General features: G+C 51.6%; 1 protein-coding gene across 2 annotated transcripts; it reads left to right on the plus strand.

Annotated features, from left to right (window-relative positions):
* The first annotated feature begins 3,508 nt into the window (after positions 1-3,508).
* BMF (Bcl2 modifying factor) lies at positions 3,509-27,163 on the plus strand. Of its 2 annotated transcripts, XM_049898405.1 has the most exons (5): positions 3,509-3,621; positions 3,991-4,118; positions 6,173-6,469; positions 7,954-8,114; positions 23,120-27,163. In XM_049898405.1, the coding sequence occupies exons 3-5, from the start codon at positions 6,178-6,180 to the stop codon at positions 23,219-23,221; spliced, it is 555 nt and encodes a 184-aa protein (XP_049754362.1). In that variant the 5' UTR covers positions 3,509-3,621; positions 3,991-4,118; positions 6,173-6,177; the 3' UTR covers positions 23,222-27,163. The 2 variants fall into 2 exon arrangements, with proteins under 2 accessions (XP_049754362.1, XP_049754361.1); XM_049898404.1 differs by having other exon boundaries at positions 3,509-4,118.

The raw sequence follows: 27,163 nt of genomic DNA on the forward strand, positions 1-27,163 counted from the left end.
CAGCTTCCTTGGAGCCCTGGTGGTACAGTGGTTAAGAGCTTGACTGCTAACCAAAAGGTTGGCACTTCAAATCCACCAACCACTCTTTAGAAACCCTATGGGCAGGTCCACTCTGCCCTATAGGGTCTTTATGAGTCAGAATTGACTTAATGGTAACAGGTTTAGTTTTCTTGGTTTATCGGCTTCCTTGCCTCGTAGACCCAATTCCACCTTGCTAGGTTTTGCTAAAGCGGAGAGTTATGACAATCCCCCCAGCAGGGCCTGTGTTGCCCTAGAAGGCAGATTCAGATATTCTTTGTCCTTCACTTCTACTCTTGACTCTTAGTAATGCCATGGGCTCTACTGGTCGCTTGAGACAATGGCCCAGGAGGAAAGCCAATAAGAAGAAAAGACAGAAGGAAGGAGGGGCGGGACTTGTGTGCTTGGCAAGTGATGGAGGGCTCTCCAAACTCCTGCAAGGAGGTTGGGCTCGGTCTCCTCATCTCCCTACCATATGTGGCATGAGTTCAAGGTCACCCTGACCAGCTCTGACACTCCCCCTTGGCCAAACCTCCTGGTAAAATAATATACCTCCCTTTGGCTCCAACCACCTCTAGCTGGACATCTAACAACCCCTGGGGGTACCAGGCTGCCGGCCAAAACTGGCCCTCCCTCTTTCCCTTTTCCCTATTCTCTGTCCTTTGGGGACAGGATTTTCCTACTCCAGCAAGCACAGCCCCCAGTCTGCTTGCTTCACTCACTTTCAAGTGCCCTCTGAGGGAGTTAGGTAAAGAATGGGTAGGAAAAAGGAGACTCTAGGCTCCACTGGGCTGAGGGTCCCAGACCCACTGAACTCAAGTCTGTCTGAGTCTATGTCTTAGTCATCTAGTGCTGCTATAACAGAAATACCACAAGTGGATGGCTTTAACGAAGAGAAATTTATTTTCTCACAGTCTAGTAGGTTAGAAGTCCAAATTCAGGGCATTAGCTCCGGGGGAAAGCTTTCTCTCTCTGTCAGCCTTCTCATCAATCTTCCTCAAGACTGGGAGCTTCTCCACGGAAGGACCCTGGGTCCAAAGGAGGCGCTCTGCTCCTGGTGCTGCTTTCTTGATAGTATGAGGTCCCTCTGTCTCTCTGCTAGCTTCTCTCTTTTATATCTCAAGAGATTGCCTCAAGACACAATCCAATCTTGTAGATTGAGTCCTGCCTCACTAACACAACTGCAGCCCATCCTCCTTCATTAACATCATAGAGGCAGGCTTTACAACATATAGGAAAATCATTCAATACCAAGAATCATGGCCCAGCCAAATTGATACACATATTTTTGGGGGGACATAATTCAATCCATGACAGTCTACAACCCAGAGAGAGCAAGCAAATTGGTGGTCAATGCACCATCAATCCCCACCACCCCTAGATGGTCGAGACCCCATCGCTGTTCACCCAGTCTATTTCAGGACTGGCTCACTCTCACTGATTTCTGGACTCTTCATTTATCTGTCCCAAAATTCAGGCTTGAGGAAGTCATTCAAGGTCTATAAAATCTTTGCTGGTTCCTCTTTGCCTCCAGAATAAAGTACAGATTCCTCAGCTTGGCATTCCAGAGGCACTTCTGTAATCTGACCTGAGCCTACATGCTCATGCCCACCCCTCCTAAATCCCACTGTGCACCCTACAATCCAGTGACTGAGCCTACCCTGCTCCCCGGGACACGGTCTCCAATTCAGCACCTTATTCTGCTGTCCCTAGGCCTGGGCTGTTTAATCTAGCTTTCTTTATTGAGGAGACCCTGGATGGTGCAGTTAATGTGTTCAGCTGCTAACCAAAAGTTTGGAGGTTCAAGTCCACCCAGGGGCACTTTGGAAGAAAGGCCTGGTGATCTACTTCTGAAAAATCAGCCACCGAAAAACCCTATGGAGCACAGTTCTACTCTGATAATGGGGTCACTATGAGTCAGAATCAACTTGTCAGCAACTGGTTTTTACTTATAAAAATTTTCTCCATCCTTCAAGGCCCTGCTCAAAAGCCATCTCCCTGAAGAGGCATCTCCTAAGTCTGCATTTCTGAATTTTTCTGCATGCTCCAGTAGTCATTATCCCTGGAATGAACACACTTTGGGCTGCTTTCCATTATCTTCAGATCTACCCCAAGTGGACTGTAAACTCCATGAGGGCAGGCACCAGGTTTTTGGCACCTATCCCTAGTACCTGGCACACAGTAAGCACTCAGTAAAGGTTTGTGAAGTAGCCCATTGCAGGTCATGTTGTCCTCCCAGCGCACCATAGACAGGATGCCTGTCTAGCAACCCCTGCATTCTTGATACCAGGTCTCCTCATGCCAGATGCTTACTTTGCAACTGTCCAAGCCGAGTCAATAAGAGAACATAAGAGCCCCTTTGGATGTGTTTGATCTAAATGGTGCTCAGTAACAGCTTTGCACAGATTTGGAGCTAGAGTTTTGCCCTGAATCACCCCACAGGTGGAAGGACGCTTTGCCACCAGACGGGGATCCACCTTGCACCCACAGATCAACGTTGTCGAGTCTAAAAGCTTCCTGCCCCCTCCTACCTTGGTTTCTGGACATGACAATTTCCCAGCCCATTCCCCAGAAAGAAAAGTTGAAAGCACGGTTTTAAACCGGTTCTTTCCAGTTCAGTCCTGGCCACGGAAGAGAATTCAGAGCAAACCTGAATTTTTAAAATTTGGGTGAACTGGGTGGGGGGTGGGGTGGGAAAGGGAGGCGGGGAAGCCTTGTTAGAAACCTAATCACCCTCTTAGAAAACAAGGGCAGCAGTATGCATTGCATAGCAACCATCTCTCTCCAGATTTTGAGCAGAGTCGGGAAGAGCTGTGCCCCAATCAAATTTGGGGGCTGACTGTGCTGCTTTGAAGGTGTCGCCCTCCACAGTCCTGCCATAATTCAATCTCACCATCAGGCTCCTTAAATAGATCCCTACACCTCTTCTGAGTCTCCCATTCCAGGGCTTCCACTCTAATTTTTCCTTTTCTGGACCTCCCACATTGTAAATATTCGGGTCTGTTCCGCTTAGGCTTCCTTGTCCATTGCCGAACCGGTTCAAACCGGTTCAAAGCCCTGGACGAAAGTCACTTTGGTGCCCCAGCGTAATGGTTAAGAGCTATGGCTGACAACCAAAAGGTGGGCAGTTAGAATCCACCAGGCGCTTCTTGGAAACCCTGTGGGGCAGTTCTACTCTGTCCTGTATGTTCGCTAGGAGTCAGAATGGACTCGAAGGCAATGGGCAATACGTGCAGGGCTCTCTGGTTCTTCTGCTGCTTCTGAGCCCGCCTTAGAACTGAATCTGTTTGGAGGACGGCGCTCTAACTGCGCTTCTGGCGGAGGTCGGAATTTTGCTCGGCCCCTTGCAATGTTTCCAAGGGAAAGTTCGCACATTCGTGACCGTCCCTGGCAGCCGCCCAGCCCGGGACTTGGGGATTCACTCGCCATTGGCCAGCCCTCGGCGTGACGCCCCAGGGGGCGGAGCCTCATCAGCTGTTTGCAGGATGCCCCGAGCGGGGGTATTTTGGAAACAATACCGCACGGTGTTGAGTCTCGTCCACCAGCGCCCGCCAGCGCTTGCTGCCGCCGCCGTCCGTTCGCCGCGCCTGCCGCCGCTGCCCGGTGAGCGCCCGGGCGGCCGGGGGCTGGGCGGAGTTGGATCGCACCTCCTCGGGCAAGTGGGGAGCAAAGTCGCGCTGCGCGTGGGGGCCCGGGAAGAATTGGGCTGCGGGCGTTTGGGGTGACCATGAAGTACTGGGACGCTGGGGTACGGGAACGGGGTGCACAGCCCACATCTGGGTGCGCTGCCGCAAGAGGGAACTTGAGGGTAGCGTTTGGGATTCGGAGGAGTTGGGTCTTGGTGGGCAGGAGGGGGTGCACTGCTGAGCGGACCTGGGCGCCCAAGAACGGCCCATCCTCTGGGTCTGACTTTGGGGTAGAGCGGGAAGTTGTGGGCGTCCTGCGGAGCCTGAAGCCTCCTCTCCTTAACAGCTGAGCTTTTTCCCTCCTTCCCAATCGAATCTGGGCGCCAAGCCCCCGAGTGCTCGTCACGCTGGACCCTGGCGCGGAGCCCTGGCGTCACGACCCGGAGACTGACACTCTTTCCTGGAGTCACCCAGGTGTGTGTGTGTGTGTGTTCCCAGACTTTAGCCACAGTCAAGGACCAGTGTCTAGTCACTGCTCTCTCCTGGGAGGAGCCTAAGTTCAGCATCCCTGTTAGAGCCCTTAGAGGCTGTGATCCCTCGTGGTGGTGTCAGGAAGTGTCCCCCTCACACCGGTCAGGACATGGCTTCTTCAGCTCAGGGGAAGAGGCAGAAGGTCTCTTCTAAGCGCTATTCTGGCTTAAACTTGAATTTGCCCAGCATGCCTCGGGACCTTCTACCACAGGAGATCCACCTGCAGTACCTGGGGAGTGGAAGAGGTCCCTGGGGTTTACAGAGCCACACCTTCTGGCTGCACCTCCCCCACTCTCCAGCCCAGGCAAGGGTCTAACTTTGGGGCTTTGCCTGGGCGAGAGGTAGGTGACAGGCTTCAAAGGCAAAACCAGACAATGACTCCTGCTTGTGATTGCCCCTTGGAGGGCCCCCTCTTAGGTTGTAGCCATCACTCTGGGTTGAAGGGCAGGAGGGAAGCCCCTGCCAGGTGACTGGCAGGACAGCTCTTGGTCCATTCAACGGAAAACTTTGTTTCCTGGTGCTGATAAGCTGGAGTGCCCTCCCCTTTGGGAAACACTATCCTAAGATAGTGCCTGCTTTGCCATCCTGGCAGGCATCTCATTCTCCAGGGAGGAGGGTGGAGACAGGACCATAGGTAGCTCAGGGAGGGAGAGTTGAGGCAAGCACCCAAGAGAGAGTGTGTATTTGGGTGAACAAGGATTTCTGAATTACACTGAGATTCCTTCAAGTACTTCACCAACCCGCAAACCATTTGACTTGTTCTTCAAAGGCAAGAGACTGGGGGACAGAATCCCCAGAGATCTCTAATTGAGTCTGACAGTGACAAACTGTCTGTCCATATCTTTAACCACAGAGGTGGTTGATGCTCCTGGCCCCAGGGGCAAAGGGGTTCCTGGGGTGTGTGTGTGTGTGTGTACCGGGGCTGGGCTGGGAGCAGAAGATGCTGGGTGGCTCCAAGTGCAGACTTCCAAGAGCCATCAGGTGGAGCAAGAGGAACTTCTTTATCACCGAGAAACTCATATCAACAACTTGAATAGTACAGGCAGCTAGTGAGGTCACAAAGAGAGGGCCGAATTTCACTTCCTTCTGTGAGGCAGGTTGTACCAATCTCAGGTTCAGCGCTGCCAAGAATGGTAGGCTGTGGGGACAGGGATTTGCAGTCCGGGAGGCTAGTGCGTAGTCTGAGCTGGCTGGACACTTTCCCAGATACTGGACCTGCTCTCTTGGCCAGCCAGTGGTGGACAGACAGCTCTGCTGCCCTCCTGAGAGCTGCAGTGACTAACTTGGTGGGCCTTTTTCCCTTCCCTCTCCCAAGACATGCTTTTTACCACACCACTGAGCCGGTTTGTTGTGTTGAGTAAGTGGAGGGTGGAGGAGGGTGGAGAGTTGATGGCCAGCAGGGCGGGGCTTAGCAGGTTTGGAGGGAACCTGGCTGCAGAAGGATTGCAGGCTTTTGTTATTGCTCCTGCGCCTGGAGCTCCGCTCAGACTGAGCTGAAAGCTCGGTGGTTACCTTAGGACAGTGATTGTGTGTGTGTGTGTGTGTGTGTGTGTGTGTTGTGCGCACTGTGTGTACAGCCAGTCAGAAAGGTTGTAGCACCCTTCTGCCCTCCCCACCCCAGCGGCTCAGAGACTAGCCCTGTTTACATTTCCCCAGTTTACCCTATGTGCCCATAGCAGCTGATCTACCCCTGCCATGGCTCACAACCCTCTGAGTCCAGCTTCTTGACTGGCCTGGGTCAGAAGAAGAGGCCGAGGGGAAGGTGGCCCAGGGAAGGGGTGTGGAGAGTCCCTGAACTTGAAGCAGTCCACACTTTGGGGGTGGGTGTCACCCTTGGTGCTGCTTTACTGCCAGGATGGTGTGTCATCAGACCCTGGCCCAGCTCCCTCAAAGAAGGGGGGAGCAGGGAAGAAGGAAGGGAGGGGAGAGGAGAGGAGTCCTTTCAGGTATGGCCTGGGTGGGGCAGCATCCCAGATGCCTGCATTGCTCACTGACAGGGGAGATGGAGCCATCTCAGTGTGTGGAGGAGCTGGAGGATGATGTATTCCAACCAGAGGAGGGGGAGCCTGGGACCCAGCCCGGGGGCTTGCTCTCTGCTGACCTGTTTGCCCAGAGCCAGCTGGACTGCCCCCTCAGCCGGCTTCAGCTCTTCCCTCTCACCCACTGCTGTGGCCCTGGGCTTCGACACACCAGCCAGGAGGACAAGGCAACTCAGACCCTCAGCCCAGCCTCCCCAAGCCAGGGTGTCATGCTGCCTTGTGGGGTGACCGAGGAACCCCAGCGACTCTTTTATGGTGAGTGCTCTTAGCCTCAGAACTCCTCCCATAGAAGTTGGGGGGAGAGAGGGGACTTTCCCTCCCCAAACCTGCCCTTTGCTATTATTTCCTTCCCCAATTTGAGCAGCAGGGGCAGTTCATTCCTTGACTCTTACCTCCTGCCTGTCTGCTTGGTATTGTTTCTCACCGGTTCTACTCGGGCCCCAAGGAGGCAAACTGTCCTGCCCTTCTTTCTGTTCTTTGGTCCCTTCTCAGAGGGATCCTTGGGCCCATGGTGTTTTCTTGAGCTGGAGGGAGGGTACTGGGCCTCAGCGTTCCCATCCTGTGCCCCCGTGAGTGGCCCAGCCTTTCGTGTTCTGGTGGTGATGGGCCTTCCATAGTGGCTGATGTGGCCCTGATGTGGCTGGGGGCTCTGTGACTGTCAACACTGAAGGGAAAAACCCATCCCCTTCTGGGAGGGAAGGCTCCTCGAGGCAGAAGGTGGCCCTCAGTTGTCATTCGGGACTTTCTGTGCTTGGAAGGGGAACTGGAGAAAGAGGTCAGGCCTGCCTGGGCTCTGTGCCAGCAGAGGGGCTCTTTCCAAGGCTAAATCTTACAAGACCCCTTCATTTGTGGGCTTAAATAGCTTGTTTTATGAGACATATGCCCTCCGCTGGCCAAAGGGCAGGGCTAGACACTCAGCCTGTTTTCTTCCTTTAATGCAGTAGCTTTTGGAGGGAGGGGAAAGGTTCAGAGGCTATCTTGCGTGTGTCTGATGGAGCAGTGAGGAGACTCTGCAGTTATTCCCGGGGGGGCTGCCCTGTAGGGCAATTCTGGCAAAGTGATTGTGGCGGAGTCTGATAAGCTGGATGAAGACAGAGAGGGCACGGACGGAGGAGGCGGGCGGACGGGCACCCCTAGTGGCGGCTCTGATGCCTGTGCTCTCACTTCGGATGTCTCCAGAGGAACCTGGCTGCTCGGTGGGTCTGAAGATTTTTCTCTCCCTCGGTTTTGCACTGCTGCCCAGAGCTTTGGGAGCTGAGACCAGCCCTCTTCTATTATACTGAAAAAGTGAAGATGCTTTTTGGCCTTCTCTTTCTTTGTCACTTGCTTAGCTCAGCCCAGAAGCTCTAGAGAGCTGCTTCCAGTGCTTTTCTAGAGGAGAATTTCAGCCTGCTACTACAGGAATAATACATTGTGGTCAAGTGTAGCCTGATGAATAAAGGCAAAAGGTTGGCAGGTTCACCCCTACATGTTACTACCCTGGCCTTTGCCACGGCATGGAAGGGGAGATTGGGATCATGCACTTCTAGCCTCCTAGCCTCAAAGTTTAAACACTTGGGGCAGCAGGCAAGTCAGGCTGTCTAAGCTTGGCCACGTGCCCTGATGAAGGCAGGCTGGGTCCCTCTCCCTTCCCACTCTAGGGTTTAGCTTGGCCCTGAGTATCAGTCTGGAGTGTGGGCCACCGGGAGGATGGGGCAGTTCTGGAGAATGCTAAGATGTGGGCCCTTTATCTTTTGCAGGCAATGCTGGCTACCGGCTCCCTCTCCCTGCCAGTTTCCCTGCAGGCTTGCCACTTGGGGAGCAGCCCCCTGAAGGGCAGTGGCAACATCGAGCAGAGGTACAGATTGCCCGAAAGCTTCAGTGCATTGCAGACCACTTCCACCGGCTTCATATGCAGCGGGTAGGCATGGGGCCTGGGGGGCCGGGCATGCCTCTGTTCTCTTATCAGCAGCTCTATCTCTGCCAGGCCTCAAGGATAGGGTCCCAGAGTTTTGGCCTTGGCTATTGTGATTCCCAGGGACTGGATGGCCCTGACTGGATAAGCACTCTTGCCTTCATGTCTGAGCTTCAAGTTGGTTATCTGCCTGTTCTCGACTCAGGCACCTTAAGAGTGGGATGTTGGGAGAGGCTACACAACGGATTGACAGGCAGTCTCTTCTCATAGCCAGGGAATTGTCCCTTACAGACCTGAGGGGAAGATTTTCAGGGTGCTGCGGTGAGACTGGACAGTGAGGGGTGCCTGGCTGAGGTGCAGGGGGAAGCGGGTAGCCAGGCGGAGGGATGAGGCCTGAGTGGGGGAAAGTGGTAGAACCAGTTGTAACCTGACACTTTCCAGCTGGGGAGGCTGCTCCTCACTGTCTCTGTCTGGGAACTGGGGCCTGGGACGCTGGAGAGTGTACCTCAGAGACTATCTCCAGACCAGCGGGACGGGTGGCCGGGCACTGGGCCGGCTGCTTGGCCAGCAGCCTGGCACCAGCCCCGCCAGGGCGGAGCATCGCGTGTCAGCCGAGCATGTGGCAGAGTCCATCAACAAAGGCGGCGGCTGGCAGGCTCGTGCTGGAGAGCCTTCTGTGCCACAGGCTGGAGGCTGCCCGGCCCTGTTACCGTCGGAGCTGGGCCCTCAGGCACTTAACCCTTCCTCTCCGGGCTGGCTTCCTGGATGGCTGCCAAGGCAGAGAGAGGAGCCTGAAGCCGGATCCCTGCTAGGACAACCACTGCTGAAGCAGAGACGCCGCCTAGAAGTGAATATATTCCTTACCTCTGAGACTGGTGTCCCTCGCCCAGCGGGTTGTGTGTCTGTGTCTGTCTGTCAGGAACTCAAGGGAATAAATAACTTCCCGTGATTGGGCAGACCCTGAGATTAGGTGAGTAACTTCAAGTGATTGGAGGAGTTATGGGTGCAGCGGTGGTTCAGTAGTGGAAGTCTTGCCTTCCGTGCAGGTGACCTGGGTTCGATTCCTGACCAATACACCTCATGTGCAACCACCAGTAGTCTGTCACTGGAGGCATGAGTGTTGCTATGATGCTGAACAGGTTTCAGTGGAGCTTCCAGGCTATGATAGACTAGGAAGAAAGGCCTGGCGATGTAGTTCCAAAATTCAGTCAGTGAAAACCCTGTGGTTCACAACACTCCAATCTGCAACCAATTGTGAGGGTGGTGTAGGACTGGGAAGCATTTCCTTCCATTGTGCACAGGGTCACCATGAGCTGGGGGCCGACACAGCGACAGCTAGTATCAGTAACAAGGGCCAAACCACCGCTAGCAATGGAGGATAGGGTCGGGGGAGGAACTGGCCTTGGGCTTCCTGAGAATAAGCCATAAGGGGTTCAAAGTGGTTAGTGCCCTCTGGCAAGGAGTTCTGTGGGAAGTATTTAAGAATGAGGTAGGGCTAGCCCTGATCTTGGTAGGCTATCCCTGGTGACTTAGTGATCAGCGAGGGAGGGTGATCCTATGCTTAGATAAAAAGGCAGCCCTGCCTCCTCTGGCCCAGAGCGCCAGTCCCTCTTACCTCCTTTGAGTGTTATGTGGAAACTTGGCTTAGAGTTTCTGCTTCAGTCCATGTGTGGACTCACTCTGATTCTTGGTTTCATTCTCTTGGCCTTCTTCCTGCCCATTCACTCCACCCTAGTTATTCAGGCCTGTGACTGAGCCCAGCTCAGAGCTGATGGGAGGACACAGTGGCTGTGGGCCTTCTAGGCTCATCTCAGCTGTCTAGAAGGCAGCTTTCCTCATTTGCAGTGGGTCTGATCTCTCTCAACAGTTGTTTCCCAGAATAGTCCCCCATCCTTTGGGGGAGACCCAGTAGGCTTGGGGGAAACCCTGGTGGCATAGTGGTTAAGAGCTACAGCTGCTAACCAAAAGGTCGGCAGTTCGAATCCACCAGGTGCTTCTTGGAAACCCTGTGGGGCAGTTCTACCCTGTCCTCTAGGGTCGCTATGAGTCGGAATTGACTCAACGGTAATGGGTTTGGATTTTTTTTTTTTTATAATAGGCTTGGGAGCAGGCTGGGAGGCCTCCCTTGCCCAGCTGTGCCCTGGCTCAGGACTAGAACACAGTCCAAGGGGCTTTCTTCCTGACTCAGTTCTGAACAGGACAGAGAAGCCTGACTCCGCTCTTTGCTGTTTGGCATCATTTCCCCCAGTTTGGGATTGCTCTTTTGAAGGCACAGGGTCAACCCAGTAGTCTTGCTGTAGCTCTAGAAAGGGTGCTGTCCTCTCAGCCAGAGCCATCCCAGGCGGGGGGTGGAGGGTGGGAAGGGGGCAGAGTAGGCAGAGCCGGAGGTCAGCTACATGAGACTCCCCTTCCCTGCATCTCAGCCCACACTGGCTCCTGAGTTCCCTGTGCCCCCCACCGTCCTGCCATCTGCCTGCTTCTCCTACCCTACAGTAGCAGGAGGCTAGGCAGTGGGGCTTTTCTAGCCTAAAGAGCAGGTTTTTCCAAGTTTTCCGTTACCAAGGGCTAGGCCCCACTTTTCATCTTCTCCTTGAGAATTCTCCCTGGAGCCCCCACCAGCTGCTCACAGACCTTTACCAGGAGCTGACACTGCCCACAGGGCTAGGCGATGGCTACAGGCAAATGGAGCATTGGTAGTCCCGGTAGAACCTTTAGCAACCAGTTTTAAGTCATTTTCTGAATTTGCCTCTTACATAAATTATGGTCAATATTTCCTATCTAGATACTTTTTTTTAGATAGTACTGCTGTTACTCCTACATCCTTGCTTATCCTTTATCTTCTTTCCTATCCTTTTCCTCATCTTTGTAGGTAGGGAAACTGAGGCACTGGAAAGGGAGTGATTTAGGATTAAGTCTCTAGGCTTTTGATGTAGAGACAAAAGGCCTAGGTTTAGATACCAGCTCTGCCACCTACTCTATAAAACCAAACCCATTGCTGTTGAATTGATTCCAACTCATAGTGACCCTATAGGACAGAGCAAAACTGCCCCATAGGGTTTCCAAGGAGTGGCTGGTGGATTCAGAATACCAATCTTTTGGTTAGCAGCCAAGCTCTTAACCACTATGCCACCAGGGCTCCCTGCCACCTGCTAGCCATCGGTAAGTCACTTGGCTCCACTGAGCCTATTTCTTCTTTTGTAAACTGGAGCTAATACCACAGAATTTTATCGTGAAGATTGAGTGGGAGGATACTTACAAAAGTTCCAGGCACATAGTAAACCAGCTACTATCAAGTTGATTCCGACTCATGGTGACCCCATGTATGTTAGGTAGAACTCTTCAGACGTGGATCACCAGGCCTTTCTTCCAAGGCACCTCTGGGCGGATTTGAACTGCCAGCCTTTTGGTTAGCAGGTGAATGCCCAGGGACTCCAGGCACATGATAGGTTTTCCTTAATGTTTGTTTTTCTCTGTTTATAATTCTGATCAGCCCCATATTTGTTTTGGTCACGGTTCATTTCCCACCCACCTGCCAAGCTGACCCCTGAGCAGAGCTGCCTCTCCTGAGTTCTACTCCACTTGCCTTGACCAGGGAAATGTGTGTCGGTGATGGCCATTCCCCATCATTTTAGGCTGAGCTTAGAGAGCTGAGAGGAACAACCCAAGAAAGAATAGAAAATTGAGGATTCCTGGCCATTTTCTTTCTCCTCAGATCTGGGCCAGTGTCCTGGGACCTCAGTGGCCAGTGGTCCATGAGTCCTGCAGGGAGTGTGAGCTCCCGCTTTTTGTCCATGGTTATGGACCTCAGTTATTTCTGCGCCAAGAGAAACCTCCCTAGCAGACGTGGAGTAGTGCTGGGGAGGGTATAATGAGGGGGTGGTCTGTTATAGAACGGCATTATGGCAAATTGAGCATATCAACGTGAGCCCAGATGCAACAGATCCCAAATCCCCCTGGTGTCAGTTTACGCAGGCCAGGCGTCCTCTCCACGCATTTCCCTTGGAGCGTTGCCAGGTGGAGGTCTGGTCTGGTTGCCCAAGTGATCAGGGTGGCTCCCTGGGCCGACAGTCAGGATACGAGGCAGAAGATCGGAGTCAGTGAGGGGTTCACTGGCAGCCCTTGGGGTCTCTAAAGCAGCAAAAGAGTTGGAGGCAGAGCGAGTGGAAGTAAAAGCATTTACAAACCTCATTGCACACCCTGCTCTTCCTTGGCTGGGTCAGAAGTGGGAGGTTTCCCTCTACTCCTCTGTGGGCTGAGCAGCTACAGCAGTGACCCCCAGTGGTCTGCTGACTGGGACCTATCTTTGGCTGGGGCTCTGTGAGGGTGGCGCCCTGGTGCTCGTGTGTCCATCCAGCTTCTGCACAGACGGAGAGGGTGCAGGTTTGCTTCCTAACTGCGTATGGGCTGATCTGGCCAGAAGGTCTGAATTCTAACTTCTTTCCTTTCCCTGTTGCATGGTCTCCTGCAGGGGCCTAAGAAGGGGCAAAGAGGCAGTAAGTAGCTGGTGCCCCTTTCCTTAGGAAAGTTTTCCCAATGGCATCGTCTTGAAATGTGTGGGAGTATTTCAGGACAACTCTAAGAAGCCAAGAATCCTTAAAAAAGCAGCTATCGTAGACTGCTGAGTGAGTAAAGCTACAGGAGGGTTGAAATTCTTCGTGCTGGAAATTGCTTTTTCACTTGGACCAGAAATGGCTCCATTCAGGACAGTCGGATTTAGAAATTCCCTGAATAGTAATTATAAATTCTGGAAAATGAAATCTGAGAAAAATGTCAGCCACTCAGTTAAAACCATCTCTAGTTGCAGTATCACAAAAAGGGTCCTAGACTTGGAGACAGATCTGGTTTAAAATCCCAGCTCTGCCACTTACCAGTTCTGTGTTCATGGGCAAATCACTCAACCTCTCCGAGCCTGAGTTTCTAATACTTACCTTGCACAGTTGATGTGAAAGCCCTTTGCACATTGTAATACATGTAACTACTAAGATATGGGCAGTTTAACAATTTGGGAAATGTGTTAAAAGAGGGCTTTAGGATTTCGCTTGACTGGGCTTTGTAGTTCGTGGGGAGCTCTTTTAGAAGCTATGCTCAAATTGTTGTTCCCATGGCTTATTAACTAGCAACTTCACTAGCAGCCCAGCAGCCTGGATCCTTTGTTCAGGCAGCCCCTGACTGCTTCCTGACCCTTTGGGATGCTCTCCTGGTTGGTGAGTGGTTTTCTGAGGCTCAGATGGCGGCTAATGAAGTTGCTTAGCCTCTGAATGCAGCAGCCCTGGGTAGAGGTCCCAGAGATTCGCCCTAGAGTGAGAAGGGCTCCTGAGGAGCCGGCCTCTGTCCCGGGAGCAGCAGGTCCACCTAGGACAGTGCCAGGGGACAGTGAGGGTCGGGGAGGGGCTGTCGAGAGAGGGTGTGCGTGAGAGGCTGTGCCAGGGCTCGGGGCCCTGTGTTTGCTCTGTGGCTGGCTCTGTTTATATCGCTCGCTATATTTAGCTTCTGAGTCATCAGCGTGGCTGACTAGAGGCCGAGTTCCCCACACACTCTGCACCTGACTGCTCTCTCTTCCAGGAGAAGGGCCGTGAAGTTCCGGACAGTCCATTCCCTCCCGACCAAGGCAGGCCGTGGGGGTGGGGCTTGGCTTTTGCTTTTGTTTTCAGGGGAGGGGGACCAGGAAAAGAGGAGAGGGGCTCGGGGGAGACACAGACAGAAGGATAAAGAAAAGTGTTTGGTTTGCCTTTTGATCCACATCTGGCCGCCAAGAGGGCATGTTCCATGACCAGAGCAAGAACCGTCAGTCTATGTGTTGAGGGGGAAGGTTCCAACTTTCTCCCTTGCCCAGTTTGCCTTGTCCTGTCCAGGACTCTGACCCCAGACAGGACAACAACAGCCAGCTGCAAAGGCCTCAAGTTGGGGGTCAGACCCTTGGGGTTTCTTCTCCTCAGCTGTGTAGGCCCACAGTAGACCTGCCCCCCCAAGCCCCCTCCTCCCTCACCTTTGACCAGGGCACACACACCACTGTTCCTTCCGGATTCCTGGAGAAGGTGCCTGTGAGCTTCATGGAGGCCGAGGAAAACTGAAACACAGAGCGGTCCCTGGGGAAGCTGAGTAAGGCCTCAGGAATCCTACCCCCAGGCCATGGAGGTATGGAATGCTGGTGATGAGCCAAGCTCAGGGCACCCAATGGGACAGCACAGCCCTGTACCCCCATTCCCACAGCCCACGGACTTAGTCGTTTTAGAGGAAACCCTTCTGTCTTCAACTGAGAGTTGCCTGGCCCAAGGCTGCCTTTTCTTCCTTGAAGAAGTGATCGTTGTTGCCATGGTGGCAATGGCTGGTGGCTTCGATGTCCTTTTAGCACTGCTGGCTGGGCTGAGGAAGTTCTTGGCAAGAAGTATTTTTTTCCTTCTCCGTTTTGCCACATTACCCATTGCTCAGGTGTCTGGGTCAGAGGCAGCCTCGGGAAGTAAACCCACTGGGCCCAACAGGCTGCCATGTGGGTTTCAGAATCCCTCACCCATCTTGGCAGCTTGGAAATCTGAGCCCAGCTGCCCCTGGCTGCCATGACCCATCTCAGGGTGGGAAGTCAGGGATTTCCCCAGGATTTCATACATCTGCTGGGAAGGTAGTGCTCTGGGGTGGCCCATGTAAGCAGAGTGTGTTGAGGGAAGTGCTCGGCAAAGTGACGTGGGTCCTGGGTGTTGCTTGTGCTCAGGAGGGAAGTGTGGGTACTGCCACTGGGCCCAGTATTTGTGTATATTCTCCTCATTCAATCATCACAACAACCCTATACTTCTAGGCCCCCATTTTATAGGAAGCTGAGGCTCACAGAAGTGGAATCACGTGGCCACGTGACACTGTAAGTGGCTGAGCCTGGAACTATACAGATTTGATTGGTTCTAGAACCATGGTCTTCCATCCCATACCTGCCCTTCAGTAAGCTCATCCCAGAAAGCTAGAACACCATAGAGCTCCCATTCATCTCCTGACCCTGCTCTGCCCTATGCCACACTTAGCTTTGTGTTATTACTTGTCTTAGTCATCTAGTGCTGCTGTAACAGAAATACCCCAAGTATTTATATTATTTTACATATATTAAATATAAAGTATAATAAGTTAAATATAACAAAGGGAAATTTATTCTCTCACTGTCTAACTAAAAAAAAAAATTCACTGTCTAGTAGGCAACAAATCCAAATTCAGGGCGTCAGCTCCAGGGGAAGGGTTTCTCTCTCTATTGGCTCTGGAGGAAGGCCCTTGTCATCAATCTTCACTTGCCCTGGGAGTATCTCAGTGCAGGAACCTCAGGTCCAAAGGTCACGCTCTGCTCCTGGCACTGCTTTCTTAGTGGTATGAGGTCCCCATGTCTCTCTGATCACTTCTCTCTTTTATGTCTCAAAAGAGGTTGGCTTAAGAGACTATCTGATCTTGTAGACCTCATCAGTATAACTGCCACTAATCCATCTCATTACATCATAGTAATAGGATTTACAACATATAGGGAAATCACATCAGAATATAGAATGGTGGACAATCACACAATCGTACAAGGGGATCATGACCTAGCCAAGTTGACAGATATTTTGGGGGACACAATTCAATCCATAACATTACTTTTCTCCCATTAGATTGTAAAATAATTGAGAATAAGGTTTACATCTTAATTGTCTTTGTATCCCTCATAACTCAGTTGGGTGCTCAATAAAAGCTGACTGAATTGAACAAAAACACCATTCCAACTTCTTTCAAGTGGAATTTTCCTAAAGTCTCTCTTCCCTCGAGTGTTCTTACTCTCAGTGGAAGGGTTTTCCTTCAGCCTTGGCTTGAGTAGGTTTAGGGTATGAAGGGGAAAGGGGAGAGGTTCACTTGGTCTCTCCCTGTGAAGTAGCATATACACAGTTCTGCGTTTTAAAGAAATTGAGCATGGTTTCAGAACGTGGTCTGAAGTTATAACTTCAGACCAGTTTTAGCTTTGTTTCTGTTTGATCTTCAGTTAGCTCCGACTCTGAAAAGCTTTATTTTTTCTGGTCCACAGCATCCTTACTGAATAGTTAACGATCTGGAAACAATGTCTTTAAACATAAGGGGGGAGCAGTTCCATGGTGATTCTCTTTGAAAAGCAAATACTATTTTCATAATGCGAATAAATACACTAATATTTTAGTGAATGAATGTAGCTCTGGAGTCAGAAGTTAGGGGTTCAAGTAACCCCCTACCCCCACCCCCAATTAACTCGCTTGGGATAACTTCTGAGCCTTTGCTTCTCCATCTGTAAAATGGATTTGATCATACGTGCCATCTGTAGGTCCCAGGTCTTTGTGAGGATCAGATGAAAAGAGAGGACAGTTCTTTCTAAATAAAACATGAAGGGCTGTGTGTTCTAAGCATGAGGCATTACAACTTGTTATCTGGTAGGTTTGCGTATCACGTGTTAGGTTCTTTTAAAGCTAGGTGCAGCATTGCTTTGCTTTGTTCTCTGATTCTTTGGGATAAATTAGCTCTTGCTGGAGCTTCCGGAATGCTGAGGACACACAAAGTCCCCAGAGGGTGTGAATTGGATCTACAGGGGGAGAGGTAGAGGGAGATTTTTATCCAGAGAAGGCAGGGAACAGTCTTTGTGCTCAGGGCGGAGGCCACGGGGGATGAAACAGAGTTTGATTTGTGTAATCCAACCTTGTCAGACAGCACAGCCAGCTCTTTAAAAAAAAAAAGAAAGCCTTTTACTAGTTGGGCCTCTCCCCATGCAAGAGGCTGATGCTATCACATAAAGTAAATCTTTAGACCTGGCCAGACATCACTTGTTCCTGGCCCCTGACAACTGGGTTATCTTGCAAGGCTGACTTGTGTGTAGTCAGTGCAGCGTGCACTTGTGGAATATCTACTGTGCACCCTCACGTGTTTCCTGATGTACAGGCTGAACGGACATGTATTGAGTGACAGTGGTTTGCACACAGTAGGGGTGATTTAAACACTTGTTGACTGACTGCCTTCATCCCTTGGCACAGCAAGAATGTAAGACTGACTCAAAGGAGAACCATAGGTCTCTAATGCCTGGTCATGCCCTCTTGACAGAAGAGAATACTTTTACCCACCATGGTAGGACCCCCTCCTTGGGAGCCCTCACTTCTATTCTTTCCCTCCATGCCTTGACCCTGTCCTCTAACTGGTTGCTACTGAATCAACTCTGACTCATGGCGACCCCATGTGTGTCAGGGTAGAACTGCATTCTATAGGATTTTCAGTGGCTGATTTTTCAGAAGTAGGTTGCCAGGTCTTTCTTCCAAGGTGCATCTGGGTGGACTTGAACCTCCAGCCTTTCAGTTAGCAGCCAAGCATGTTAACTGTTTGCACCACCCAGGGACTCTGACTCTACCTTCCAGACATTGTGGATTTGAGGGCTCTGGTATAAGGTTAAATCCCTACCAGCATTCCACCCCTCCCCCACCCAGGCGGGCCCCCTGACTATGCATTCTGGGAACCCTCACTCTTTGCAGGTTCCCAGATTTGTGAGGGGAGCTCCAGCAGAGTGTGGGAGAGCTGGGCCTTGCTCTGGAGGTTTGCACTCACCGATCTCAGATTATGTGCGGGGCACTGGGCCAGGTACCTGGGTGTCAGAGGCCGAGCACCCTCCTTACTGCTTACCCCTTCCTTCGCCCCTTCTCCCCCACACCCTCTTCTGGAAGGATCCATGTTCTTTGGTGTTTGCGTGTCTTTGTGTACTTCGTCCCTTTGGGTGAATGTTGATTTCCTTCCTCCTTACTGTTTCTCTCCCTGACCTCCCTTCGAATCGTTTTTCTTTCCTTTTTGGTCAGGCTCTTTTGTATAATTTTTAGAAAAGTATTTTATTGATCGTTGGCCCTCATAATCAGAGTATTCTTTGATCCTTCTGGTACAAGCAGTTGGGTTTCCTTATGGGGCTGCCATGTGGCAGAAGACGGAGACGTGTGGCATCTCCTCGGGCCCACGGAGGGGGCTGATGGGATGGTAGATGGGTTCCCAGGCCCTGCTCTGCTAGTCTCAGGGCTGTCAAAGAAGTCAACCTGTCCTCCAGGTCCCCCCCTTCCAGGTCTGACACCAGGTAATTGTAGATAACAAACTCCAAATCACCTGTCCTTAGGGTTGGAAAGTACCTCTGTGGTTTCCAAGTGCCTGGCTGTGGCCTGGGTGCCGCAGAACCACCTGGGCAGGATTTACCTGTGGGTGAGTCCTTACTTTGGTGGGAAGAGACTGAAGGAAACACCGAATCACTAAGGGTTTTCTTCCAGGCTATAGGATTACGACTGTATTTTCTCCTCTGTAATTTCTTGAATTTTCCAGTTTTTCTACAATTAACATTGAATTGCTTAGATAATTAAAATGTATGATAAAAGATACATCTGATTTTTAAAATGTCACCCAGGGAGCTTGTCCAAAATATAAGTTCCTGGGCCCCTCCCCTGGAGATTCTGACCCACTTGGTCTAGATGGGGCCCAGGGACTCTGCATTTTCGACAGCACCTCTTTTGGCTCTGTTGACATGGTCAGGTTTGGAAACCACTGATCTAATCCAGCACTCTCATTTCACTGATAAGGATAGTGAGGGCTTAGAGACAGGCTGGTGGGAGATCCCAGCCTAAAGTTGGGTCCTCTGACTCTTGGTCCAGCCATCTCTCCACCATCCATAGTGTCATCCTCACCAAATCATGAGCCCAAAGACTCTCCTAGGCAGAGGCAGGGACCCCAGATCCTTTCTGAGGGTGTATCTGTGTCCCAGCCTCCTATACCTAGGCCTGCCTACATGTAGAAGATTCCTAGGTCTTGGGTCAGGTGAAAGGAGGGTCTACTGGCTACCTCTTTATTTAAGAGTCTGCATCTTCCTGCCATTTCCCTAAGTGATTTGAGTTTCCTGATCCTTTCCCTGTTCCTACAGATTCTGCTGTTTGGATATTTCCATGACACGATACACACTGTTGCGGGTAAAGCAACCTTCTGCCAGTAGAGATTATGGCTCATATTAGATTTATAATATAACTAGAAGGTTCTCATGGCATTATCTAGTCCAGCCTCCTCATTTTATAGTTGAGGAAACAGCCCTGAGAGGGAGAACTGAGTTTTTCAAGGTCACTTGCTAGTTCAAGGCAGAGCCAAGATTAGAACCTGGGTCTCAGAGTTCCTTCGAGGACATCTCAGCCTGAGTCTGGCTGCTTGCCCACAGCCACCCTAGGCAGCTGTTCTGGGGTGTGCAGGCTTGAGAACGTCTGTGTTACAGCTTGAGGTTGGTATCCAGAAAAGGGCTGTTTAGGCCTTGTCCTGCTGGCCTATGGGAATGCCTTCCAGTCTGACAGGACTCTAACCCACAGCTGCTTTTGGTCCCCCAGTGTTCCCAAATCATGGGGGTGAGGGTGCTTCCTTGCCTCATCCCCAGAGACCTCAGAGCCCAGGAAGTTACCCAGGCAACAGGGGTCCTCCATTAGGGGAATTTGGAAGAAACTGAGACATAAAGAGATGGGATTGGCCCATGCCCTCAATCATGGAAATTGTCTTCTCCCTTCCCTTCCTTGGCTGTTGGAATATTTTTTTCTTTTCATTTTCTTTTTTTTATTGTACTTTAGATGAAGGTTTACAGAGCAAACTAGTTGCTCATTAAACAATTAATACACATTGTTTTGTGACATTGGTTGCCAACACCATGACATGTCAACACTCTCTCCTTCTTGACCTTAGGTTCCCCGTTATCAGCTTTCCTGTCCCCTGCTGCCTTCTTGTCCTTGTCCCTGGGCTGGTGTGCCCATTTAGCCTCATCTTGTTTTATGGGCCTGTCTAATCTTTGGCTGAAGGGTGAACCTCAGGAGCGACTTTATTACTGAGCTAAAAGGGTGTCTGGGAGTCATACTCTCGGACTTTCTTCAGTCTCTGTCAGACCAGTAAGTCTGGTCTTTTTGTGTGAGTGTGTGTGAGTTAAAATTTGTTCTACATTTTTCTCCAGCTCTGTCTGGGACCCCCTATTGTGATCCCGGTCAGAGAAGTCAGTGGTGGTAGCTGGGCACCATCTAGTTGTACTGGACTCATTGTGGTGGAGGCTGTGGTCCGTTAGCCCTTTGAACTAATCTTTCCCTTATGTCTTTGGTTTTCTTCATTCTCCCTTGCTCCAGACAGGGTGAGACCAGTGAAGTATCTTAGATGGCTGCCCACAAGCTTTTAAGACCTCAGATGCTTCTCACCAAAGTAGGATGTAGAACGTTTTCTTTATAAACTCTGTTATGCCAGTTGTGCTAGATGTTCTGTCGGAACCTTTTGCTACTGCTGTAGTGAAGGGGGATAGACAGTGTGCCTTGGTACAAAGAAAGATGGTTGGTGGCCCCCATAGCATAGTGGTAATAAGTGAGGACATTGCTCCAGAGCCAGATGGTCTGGGTTCATATCCAGCCCCTGCCTCTTACTGGCTATGTGACCAAGTTATCAAACGTCTTTGTTTTTTCATCTATAAAATGTGGATGATAAGAAATACTGACCTCATAGGGCTGTTGAGAGGACCAATGAGTTTCGTGTATACAGGGCAGTGCTCCTCACGCCATAACCAAAACACCAAACCTGTTGCTGCTGATTCCAACTCATGACAATCCCATGTGTTATAGAACTGCCCCATAGGGTTTTCTTGGCTGTAATCTTTACAGAAGCAGATCACCAGGCCTTTCTTCCTCAGCAGCGCTGGGTGGCTTTGAACCACCAACTTATAGGTTAGTAGCCAAGCGCTTAACAGTTTGTGCCACGCAGTGATCTTCTGAGACTATGATGTGCCTGGGAATCACCTGGGAGTTTGTTAAATGTGCATTCTAATTCAGTAGGTCTGCATTTCTAAGGATGGCCCAGGTGATGCTGAGGCCTCTGCTCCGTGGAACACACTTCAAGCCGAGGATGTAGAACACTCAGAACAGAGCCGGGCACACTTGGTGTTGTTATTGTTGTGATCATTAATGTTTTTACTACTTGGCCTTTTCAAACAGGCACCTGAGGAGGCTCGGAATTCCAGCCGACCTGCCTCCCCAGGGATCAGTCTTCCTGGATTCTCCTCCTGTTCCACTGCCGTATGACCTTTGCACCTGTCCTGAGCAGCAGCTGTGAGGAGCGGGGAGCAGGGGAGCAGGAGGAGGGGGTAGCTCTGCCCAGCTGCTGCGGGGCTGAGCCCGTTTTCACGCTGCTTTCCTCTAACCAGCTTTTGTTAAGCCGGGTGTGTTTCCTCTTTTTACTCATCTTTGTTTACAAAACACAAGGAAGCCATCGGTCTCCAGCGTCACAGTTCGGTCTCCAGCGTCACAGTTCGCCAGGCCTCCTCCTGGGGCACACCCGACTTCCCTTTCTCTCCTAGCAGTATCGGTGCCTCCAACTTTCTGGGTTGTTTTCCAGTTAACCAAAATGTCAGTAGTTCATATCCACCAGCCGCTCATTAGAAACCCTATGGGGCAGTTCTTCTCTATCCTGCAGGGTCTCTATGAGTCGGAATTGACTCTACAGCAATGGGTTTGGGTTTTTTTTTGTTTTTCCATAGGGGAAAGCGTAATGCTCTCCATGGACAGTGTTGGGGGGGTGGGGGCATTTTGTGTTCACCTGGGTTGTCAGGGCCCTCAGGTCAGCCTTGGGAGACTCTCCTTTCCTGTCCTCTCCTCTGTCTCTTGGTAGCCTCAGGCTGAGTGAAGGGGACCCCAGCAGCCCACATGGTTGCCTGGGGAAAGGTCAGGAAGGCTGGTGGCCAGGTGTAACCGTGGTGCTGTGGGAGTCCAGGAAGCCTGCCAGGGCTCGCTTTCCAGTTCTGCCACGTCTTACTCTGTGGGCCTCTCACCTGACAGGGAGTGGCCTGGTGGGGCTGATGCTGTGTTTGACAGCCCAGGAGAGGGCTCCAGCTGTGCCTGACACCTCCCGTAAAGTCTCTAGCTTAGGAGCCCACTGAAGGAATCCAGGTCTAGCTTGTCATAGCTCCTTTCTGCATACTAGATTTTTATACTCCGTCCGCTGAGGACCAGTGGGGAGGACTCCCACTTAGTCCTCCTGCCCTGACAAAGAGAGAACAAAGCCTTGCCTCTTCCAGCCTTGTGAAGAGCGCTTGCCCCCTCGCATCACCCCTCAGTCCCCTCTGGGCCTCCTCTGGCCCCTGAGAAATGGTACCTGTGTGGGTGGGGCACCAGCCACAGCCCTGTGAGTCACTGACCCTTGAACTTTGCCCCGGGCTTCCCTGCCTGACAATAGGACCTGGGATAACCCCCGAAGGTAGTGTGCATTCTTTGTTTTTGTTTTGTTTTCAAGTATGTTCTTGCTTAACGTTTAATTGGCTCCAGTCAGTAGGAAAGCGCTCCAAGAGGGATTATTTATGGCTTACTGTCAAGAGCGGCTATAAAAAGGGCAGCACTGAGCTGGAGATGCTGGAAGGGGAGAGAGGGCGGGCGCAGGAGTGTGTGTGTGTGTGTCTGTGTGTCAGTGTGTGTGCGTGTTTGCACTGGATGAAATCAGATTTTTGCTGCCTCAGCAGTGTGGTTTAAATTGAAGATTAACCCTTTGACCTTCACAGTGTCAAATCACTTGCAGATGGAGGCTTCCCCCCCTCTTCCCCCTTGTTCTCTGTGTTACTTTGGAGTGGTGGGGAGAGGGGGGACTTCTTCTCTTTCTTTCTGAAGAAAGTTTGTTGTTCATGCAGCTGAGGTTGGAGGGGCTCAGGAGCCAATCTGATTAAAAGCAGCACTTGGCTAAACTCTGGAAAACCCTGCAAGCCGGGAGAAGTTTAATCCCCTTGTGCACAGCGCATAAAGAGCCCGGTCTTTTCTTTTTCATGTTAAAACTGCAGTGGTTTTAGGAGAACTCCTCTTTCTGCTCCTCCCACCACTTCTCTGTTCACCCCTTACACTGCCTTACCCCTGCCCCTTTGCTGTACTGATGAGATTAACGTGCCGCCCTGAGAAGTGCATATCTGAACTTTTATTGGAAACGATAAGGAGTCTTGTAAAGTTGGGTTTGGGAGTTACATGGATTTTTGTCTTCTATTTTCCTTTCAGCACCAGCAGAACCGAAATCCTGCGTGGAGGCAGATTCTCCAATTCCTGCACCACCTCGCTGTGAACGGGGAAGAGAACAGGAATGGGGCAGGTCCTAGGTGAGACTGGGCTGCCCTCTTCACGTGGAGCACCAGGAGCACGGTCTGGAATAGGAAGGACACCGGGGAGGACTGGCACTGTGTCTTGTGAAGTTGTTTTTTGTTGTTTTGTGTTTTTATTTTTAAGATTTCTTTCCATGTGTACATAAGACATACCCAAACGGGACCTGCCTTTCCTCGTTCAAGGCCTCCACCAGGAACCAGGAACGGGGGCCTTGGTCAAACACTGTTGATGTGTCTGTGATTGTGGGACCTCCCACAGGCTCTGACAAGTAGATTCTTCAGTCAGCAGTTGTTGAAAACGACCAGTTAGTGCTGTCCTCTGGGGAGTGGACTGTAGCTTTTCCCCAGGAACTCGGTTAAGAAAAAGGAGACTCAACTGGACTCCCAATTCCACCAGACCTATCAGTCTTCCACCGTGAATGGGGCCGTGGTCTCGATGGTAACACTGCTTGACCCCACCAGGGCTTCAGCCAGGGACTTTCCAGCTGAGTATGGCAACTTCACTAGGCCGGTCAGCCGCCTCCATGTCTGGGTTCTGATTTGGCCCAGCCAGTGCCCACCTCAAGGGCTCAGGGATTCTTGCCCAGCCGCTGTCATATCCAGCAGACCTCAGGGAGGGTTGGGTTTCTCCAAGGACCCCTCAAATGTGCCGTCAAGTGAACCAAACTTCTGGGTAGGCCTCAAATCTGACCTGGTCTCACTTGGAGGGCCCAGGATTGGTCCTGAGGTGCAGAGCCACCGCAACGTCTGGCTGCCTAGGACCGACTGGCTGGGTGTCAATCATGGATGCTCTGAATAGCCAATCATGGTGCTGTGGCAGCAGCTTGTGCCTTTGTCAGCTCCTCCTTCAAAACACCCAGCCGCCCACTGCACTGCACCCCCTGTAGGGCATAAAGGGACAGGTTTGCAGCCTGGGAAATGTGGCGGCTGTCCCACCCATAATTAACAGTCAGCCCTAGAGGAACCCAGACCCCTTGGTTTCCTTGGAAACCACGTACCTCCTCCTCCTTTCCCCATTCCTTTTTCACACCTAGTGGGATACAGGAAGAAGCCAGGACAGTGGCTTTGTCAGCTGAAATGTGTCTTTTAGAGTCACAGACAATGATCAGAGTGGAACCGTCAAAGCTGGGGACACATTTCCTGTCTTCCTTCAGCTTCGGGCTGGGCCAGAAGGCACACTCTGGAACTCAGCAGGAGCACCGCTGCCTCTGAACTTCTTCCTTTCTCTCCCTGCTGTGGCACTAATGGAGAGAATTTAAAGCAGCCCTGTCTGGTCTGGCAGGTCTGATAGCAGACCTGTCTGAAAAGACACAGGGAATCTGCTAACCAGATATCTAGGAATTAAATTATAACTTTTGCATTTCTAAGAAAAGAAAACATTGGTGCTAGAGGTGAAGCAAGACCCAAAGAAAAGGTGGCTTCCTTGGGCAGAGAAGACCCCAGGGGCTACCTAAGGAAATTGGAGGAGGAATCCAAAATGGACTCTCATATCTGAACAAGTCCACGCTCCTCTGATTCTGCAGAGAGGAGGTCTTCAGTGCTGTTGAAGGGGGCATTGATCTGGATGTACAGTCGGGCAGGCTGTTCACTGCACAAGGGCACATACAGAGGGAGCTAGTGGAGGCTGAAATCCAGCCTGTGCTCTGCTAAGTTATATGCCTTGATGTGGGCTGTTTCTGCCCAGAAAAAGGGGTGCCTTTTCCTGTTTTGCACAAAGGTGCCATATGGACTCACAGTGGCTCTGAGGAGAACATCAAACTGTGTATAAGCCTTGTTTTGTTCTGCTTGGATGTTCTGGAGGTATTACCTCTTTTTGGCCAGAATTATATTCTCAGGGTGTGTACCATGGTTTGTCTGCTATGAAGGTGAGTTTCTGCTTACAAGGAGAAGGAGCCCAGGGGACAGGCAAGAAGGCTGGCTCTGGGACACGCTGACCGTTGTGAAATCCAGCCTTCCCTGCATGTCTCTGTACCATTTTATGATATATATGTAAGAAATGTGTTTTCTCCTCTCCTGGAGCAAGGCTGTGATGAGCAGGTTGCTGATGTGTGCTCGGGCTGCACACACAAGGAAATCAGGATTACTTATACCGGCCGCTTTGAACCCCTCTTTGGAGACTTTCCACCTGAGCTTTCCACACGTGCATAGGTGTGTGAGCTCAGATGGTCTAGGCCTTGGTACTGAGGCACAGCCATCAGCTTCAGAGACCTGGGCAGGCCCAGCCTGGATGCCCTGTGGCTTGCACGGAGAACTGAACCCCGAGTTTGACAAGCCCACTGAACACTGAGTCTGGAGCCAGGTGGAAGGTGGTCTGACTGCATTGTCCATCCAGTGCGAGGCCAGGAACTAACTCACCGTTCTTAGTCAAGCCAGGGCAAAATTTAAAGTGTCCACTACTCTTACTCTCCCTCCCCTGCCAAAAAAAAAATCCCAGGAGGTAGCTGGCAGAATAGCCCCAGGAGGCAGCAAGGTTCCTCCTGGCTGGCTGTTTTAATTGGCCTAGTCATCTACACTGGTCCCTTCCCCCTCCCTGGTGAGCTGGCCAGAACTTTCAGCCTCAGGAGACAGCCCCTCTGCCTGGGCCCCTGCCCCCACCCCCGGGGGCCTGGCTGTCTCCTGTTAAGGGGTGGGGAATAAGGTTTAGAAGGGGGGAGAGTCTGACCTGGGTCCTGACCTGTGACCAGCTAAAGATTTGTGGGGCTTTTGTGACTTGCTGGGGTGGGAAGGGGGACTGAAAACCTCCCTCCTCCATGGAGAAATGCCCTGGAGAAAGGGAAGCCTGATATTCATGGTCAGAACAGCCGTTCTAATTCAGAAACCCAGAGTAGAAGTCTCTAGAAGTCAGTAGACACAGCTGGGGAGAGAGCCCCCCAGGCCAGACATCTTACTCCCCCAGGGAGGCTGGAGGAGGACTTAGCCTGGCCTCTGCTCTTTCAAAGTCTGGACTGCTGGAGAGCTGCTCCCCACCCCCGCAGTGGCCTTCCCTTGCTCAATCTGAGGTAGAAAAAGATCACCTCTCTGTGACCTCCAGCCCCCAGGGAGTGGGTCTGTGTCCAGAGCTTATGAGGCCTGTTCAGAGGGGCCAGGCTGACCTGTCTCGGCCAGAGAAACCCACCCCCACCCCCAGTCCCAGCTCCAGCCTTGGCATGGGGGTGTGTTTGGGACTCCAAGAGGGTCGTCATCACCTCAAAGCCTCCTGGGAAGGGGCCAGGGGAGCCACTGTGACTGTCCTGGTTAACCAGAGAGCTTGTCTCTTTTCAGGGGACTTGAGGGGGCAGAGAGCAGCAGAAGCATGAAGACTTCTGTTGGTACCCGTGGGTCTGCAGATCTGTGGGGCTTCCTGCCAATCAGTGCTACAGCGGGGCTGGAGGAAGCTGTGGGGTCCCTCTGTGTAGGTGGGGACCCTTGGGAAGAGGCCACTCTGGCTGGACTCTTTCAGGAAGGGGTTAACCTGTCAGCCTGTGAAGCCTCCAGGAGACACTGTGGGCATTGGGTGGACTTAGAGCTGGTGGGGACTTGAGGCTTGAAGAAAAAGCAAAAAAAAAGGCGAGCTCATCTGTACATATGCCAGCATCCAGTGTGAAGGGTGTGGTGCTTACCAGGCAGCTGCCAGCTCCTGGGCCACATCTCCCCTCTGTGCAGGTGGCCACCTCTCTCTGCCCGGTGAGCACTGCCCAGCAGCCTGTCCTGTCCCAGGACCCACAGGTGCTGTCCAGGAGGAGACCCACTGAGAATGTAGCATTTTGTTCATCCCTGGGTTAATTGCCCTGGGGTCTCTGGACACTGCCTCTGGGAGACGGCACAGGGAAAGAGAGGGAGGGTAATGGGGACCTTTTTTTTTGTTGTTACCTGTACAGAGTATTTGGCTTTATGTTCTTCACATGCATACGTGTGTGTATCTTTTCCCGTGTCGGTTGGTACAGTTTTTAATAAAACCATTTAA

This window comes from Elephas maximus, chromosome 10 (genome assembly GCF_024166365.1).
Source record: "Elephas maximus indicus isolate mEleMax1 chromosome 10, mEleMax1 primary haplotype, whole genome shotgun sequence".
Lineage (NCBI taxonomy): Eukaryota > Metazoa > Chordata > Mammalia > Proboscidea > Elephantidae > Elephas > Elephas maximus.

Coding starts and splice junctions, on each gene's coding strand:
- BMF (XM_049898404.1), top strand. CDS start 6,178: ATGGAGCCATCTCAGTGTGTGGAGGAGCTGGAGGATGATGTATTCCAA. Junction 6,470..7,953: donor ACCCCAGCGACTCTTTTATG/GTGAGTGCTCTT, acceptor TATCTTTTGCAG/GCAATGCTGGCTACCGGCTC. Junction 8,115..23,119: donor ACCGGCTTCATATGCAGCGG/GTAGGCATGGGG, acceptor TTTTCCTTTCAG/CACCAGCAGAACCGAAATCC.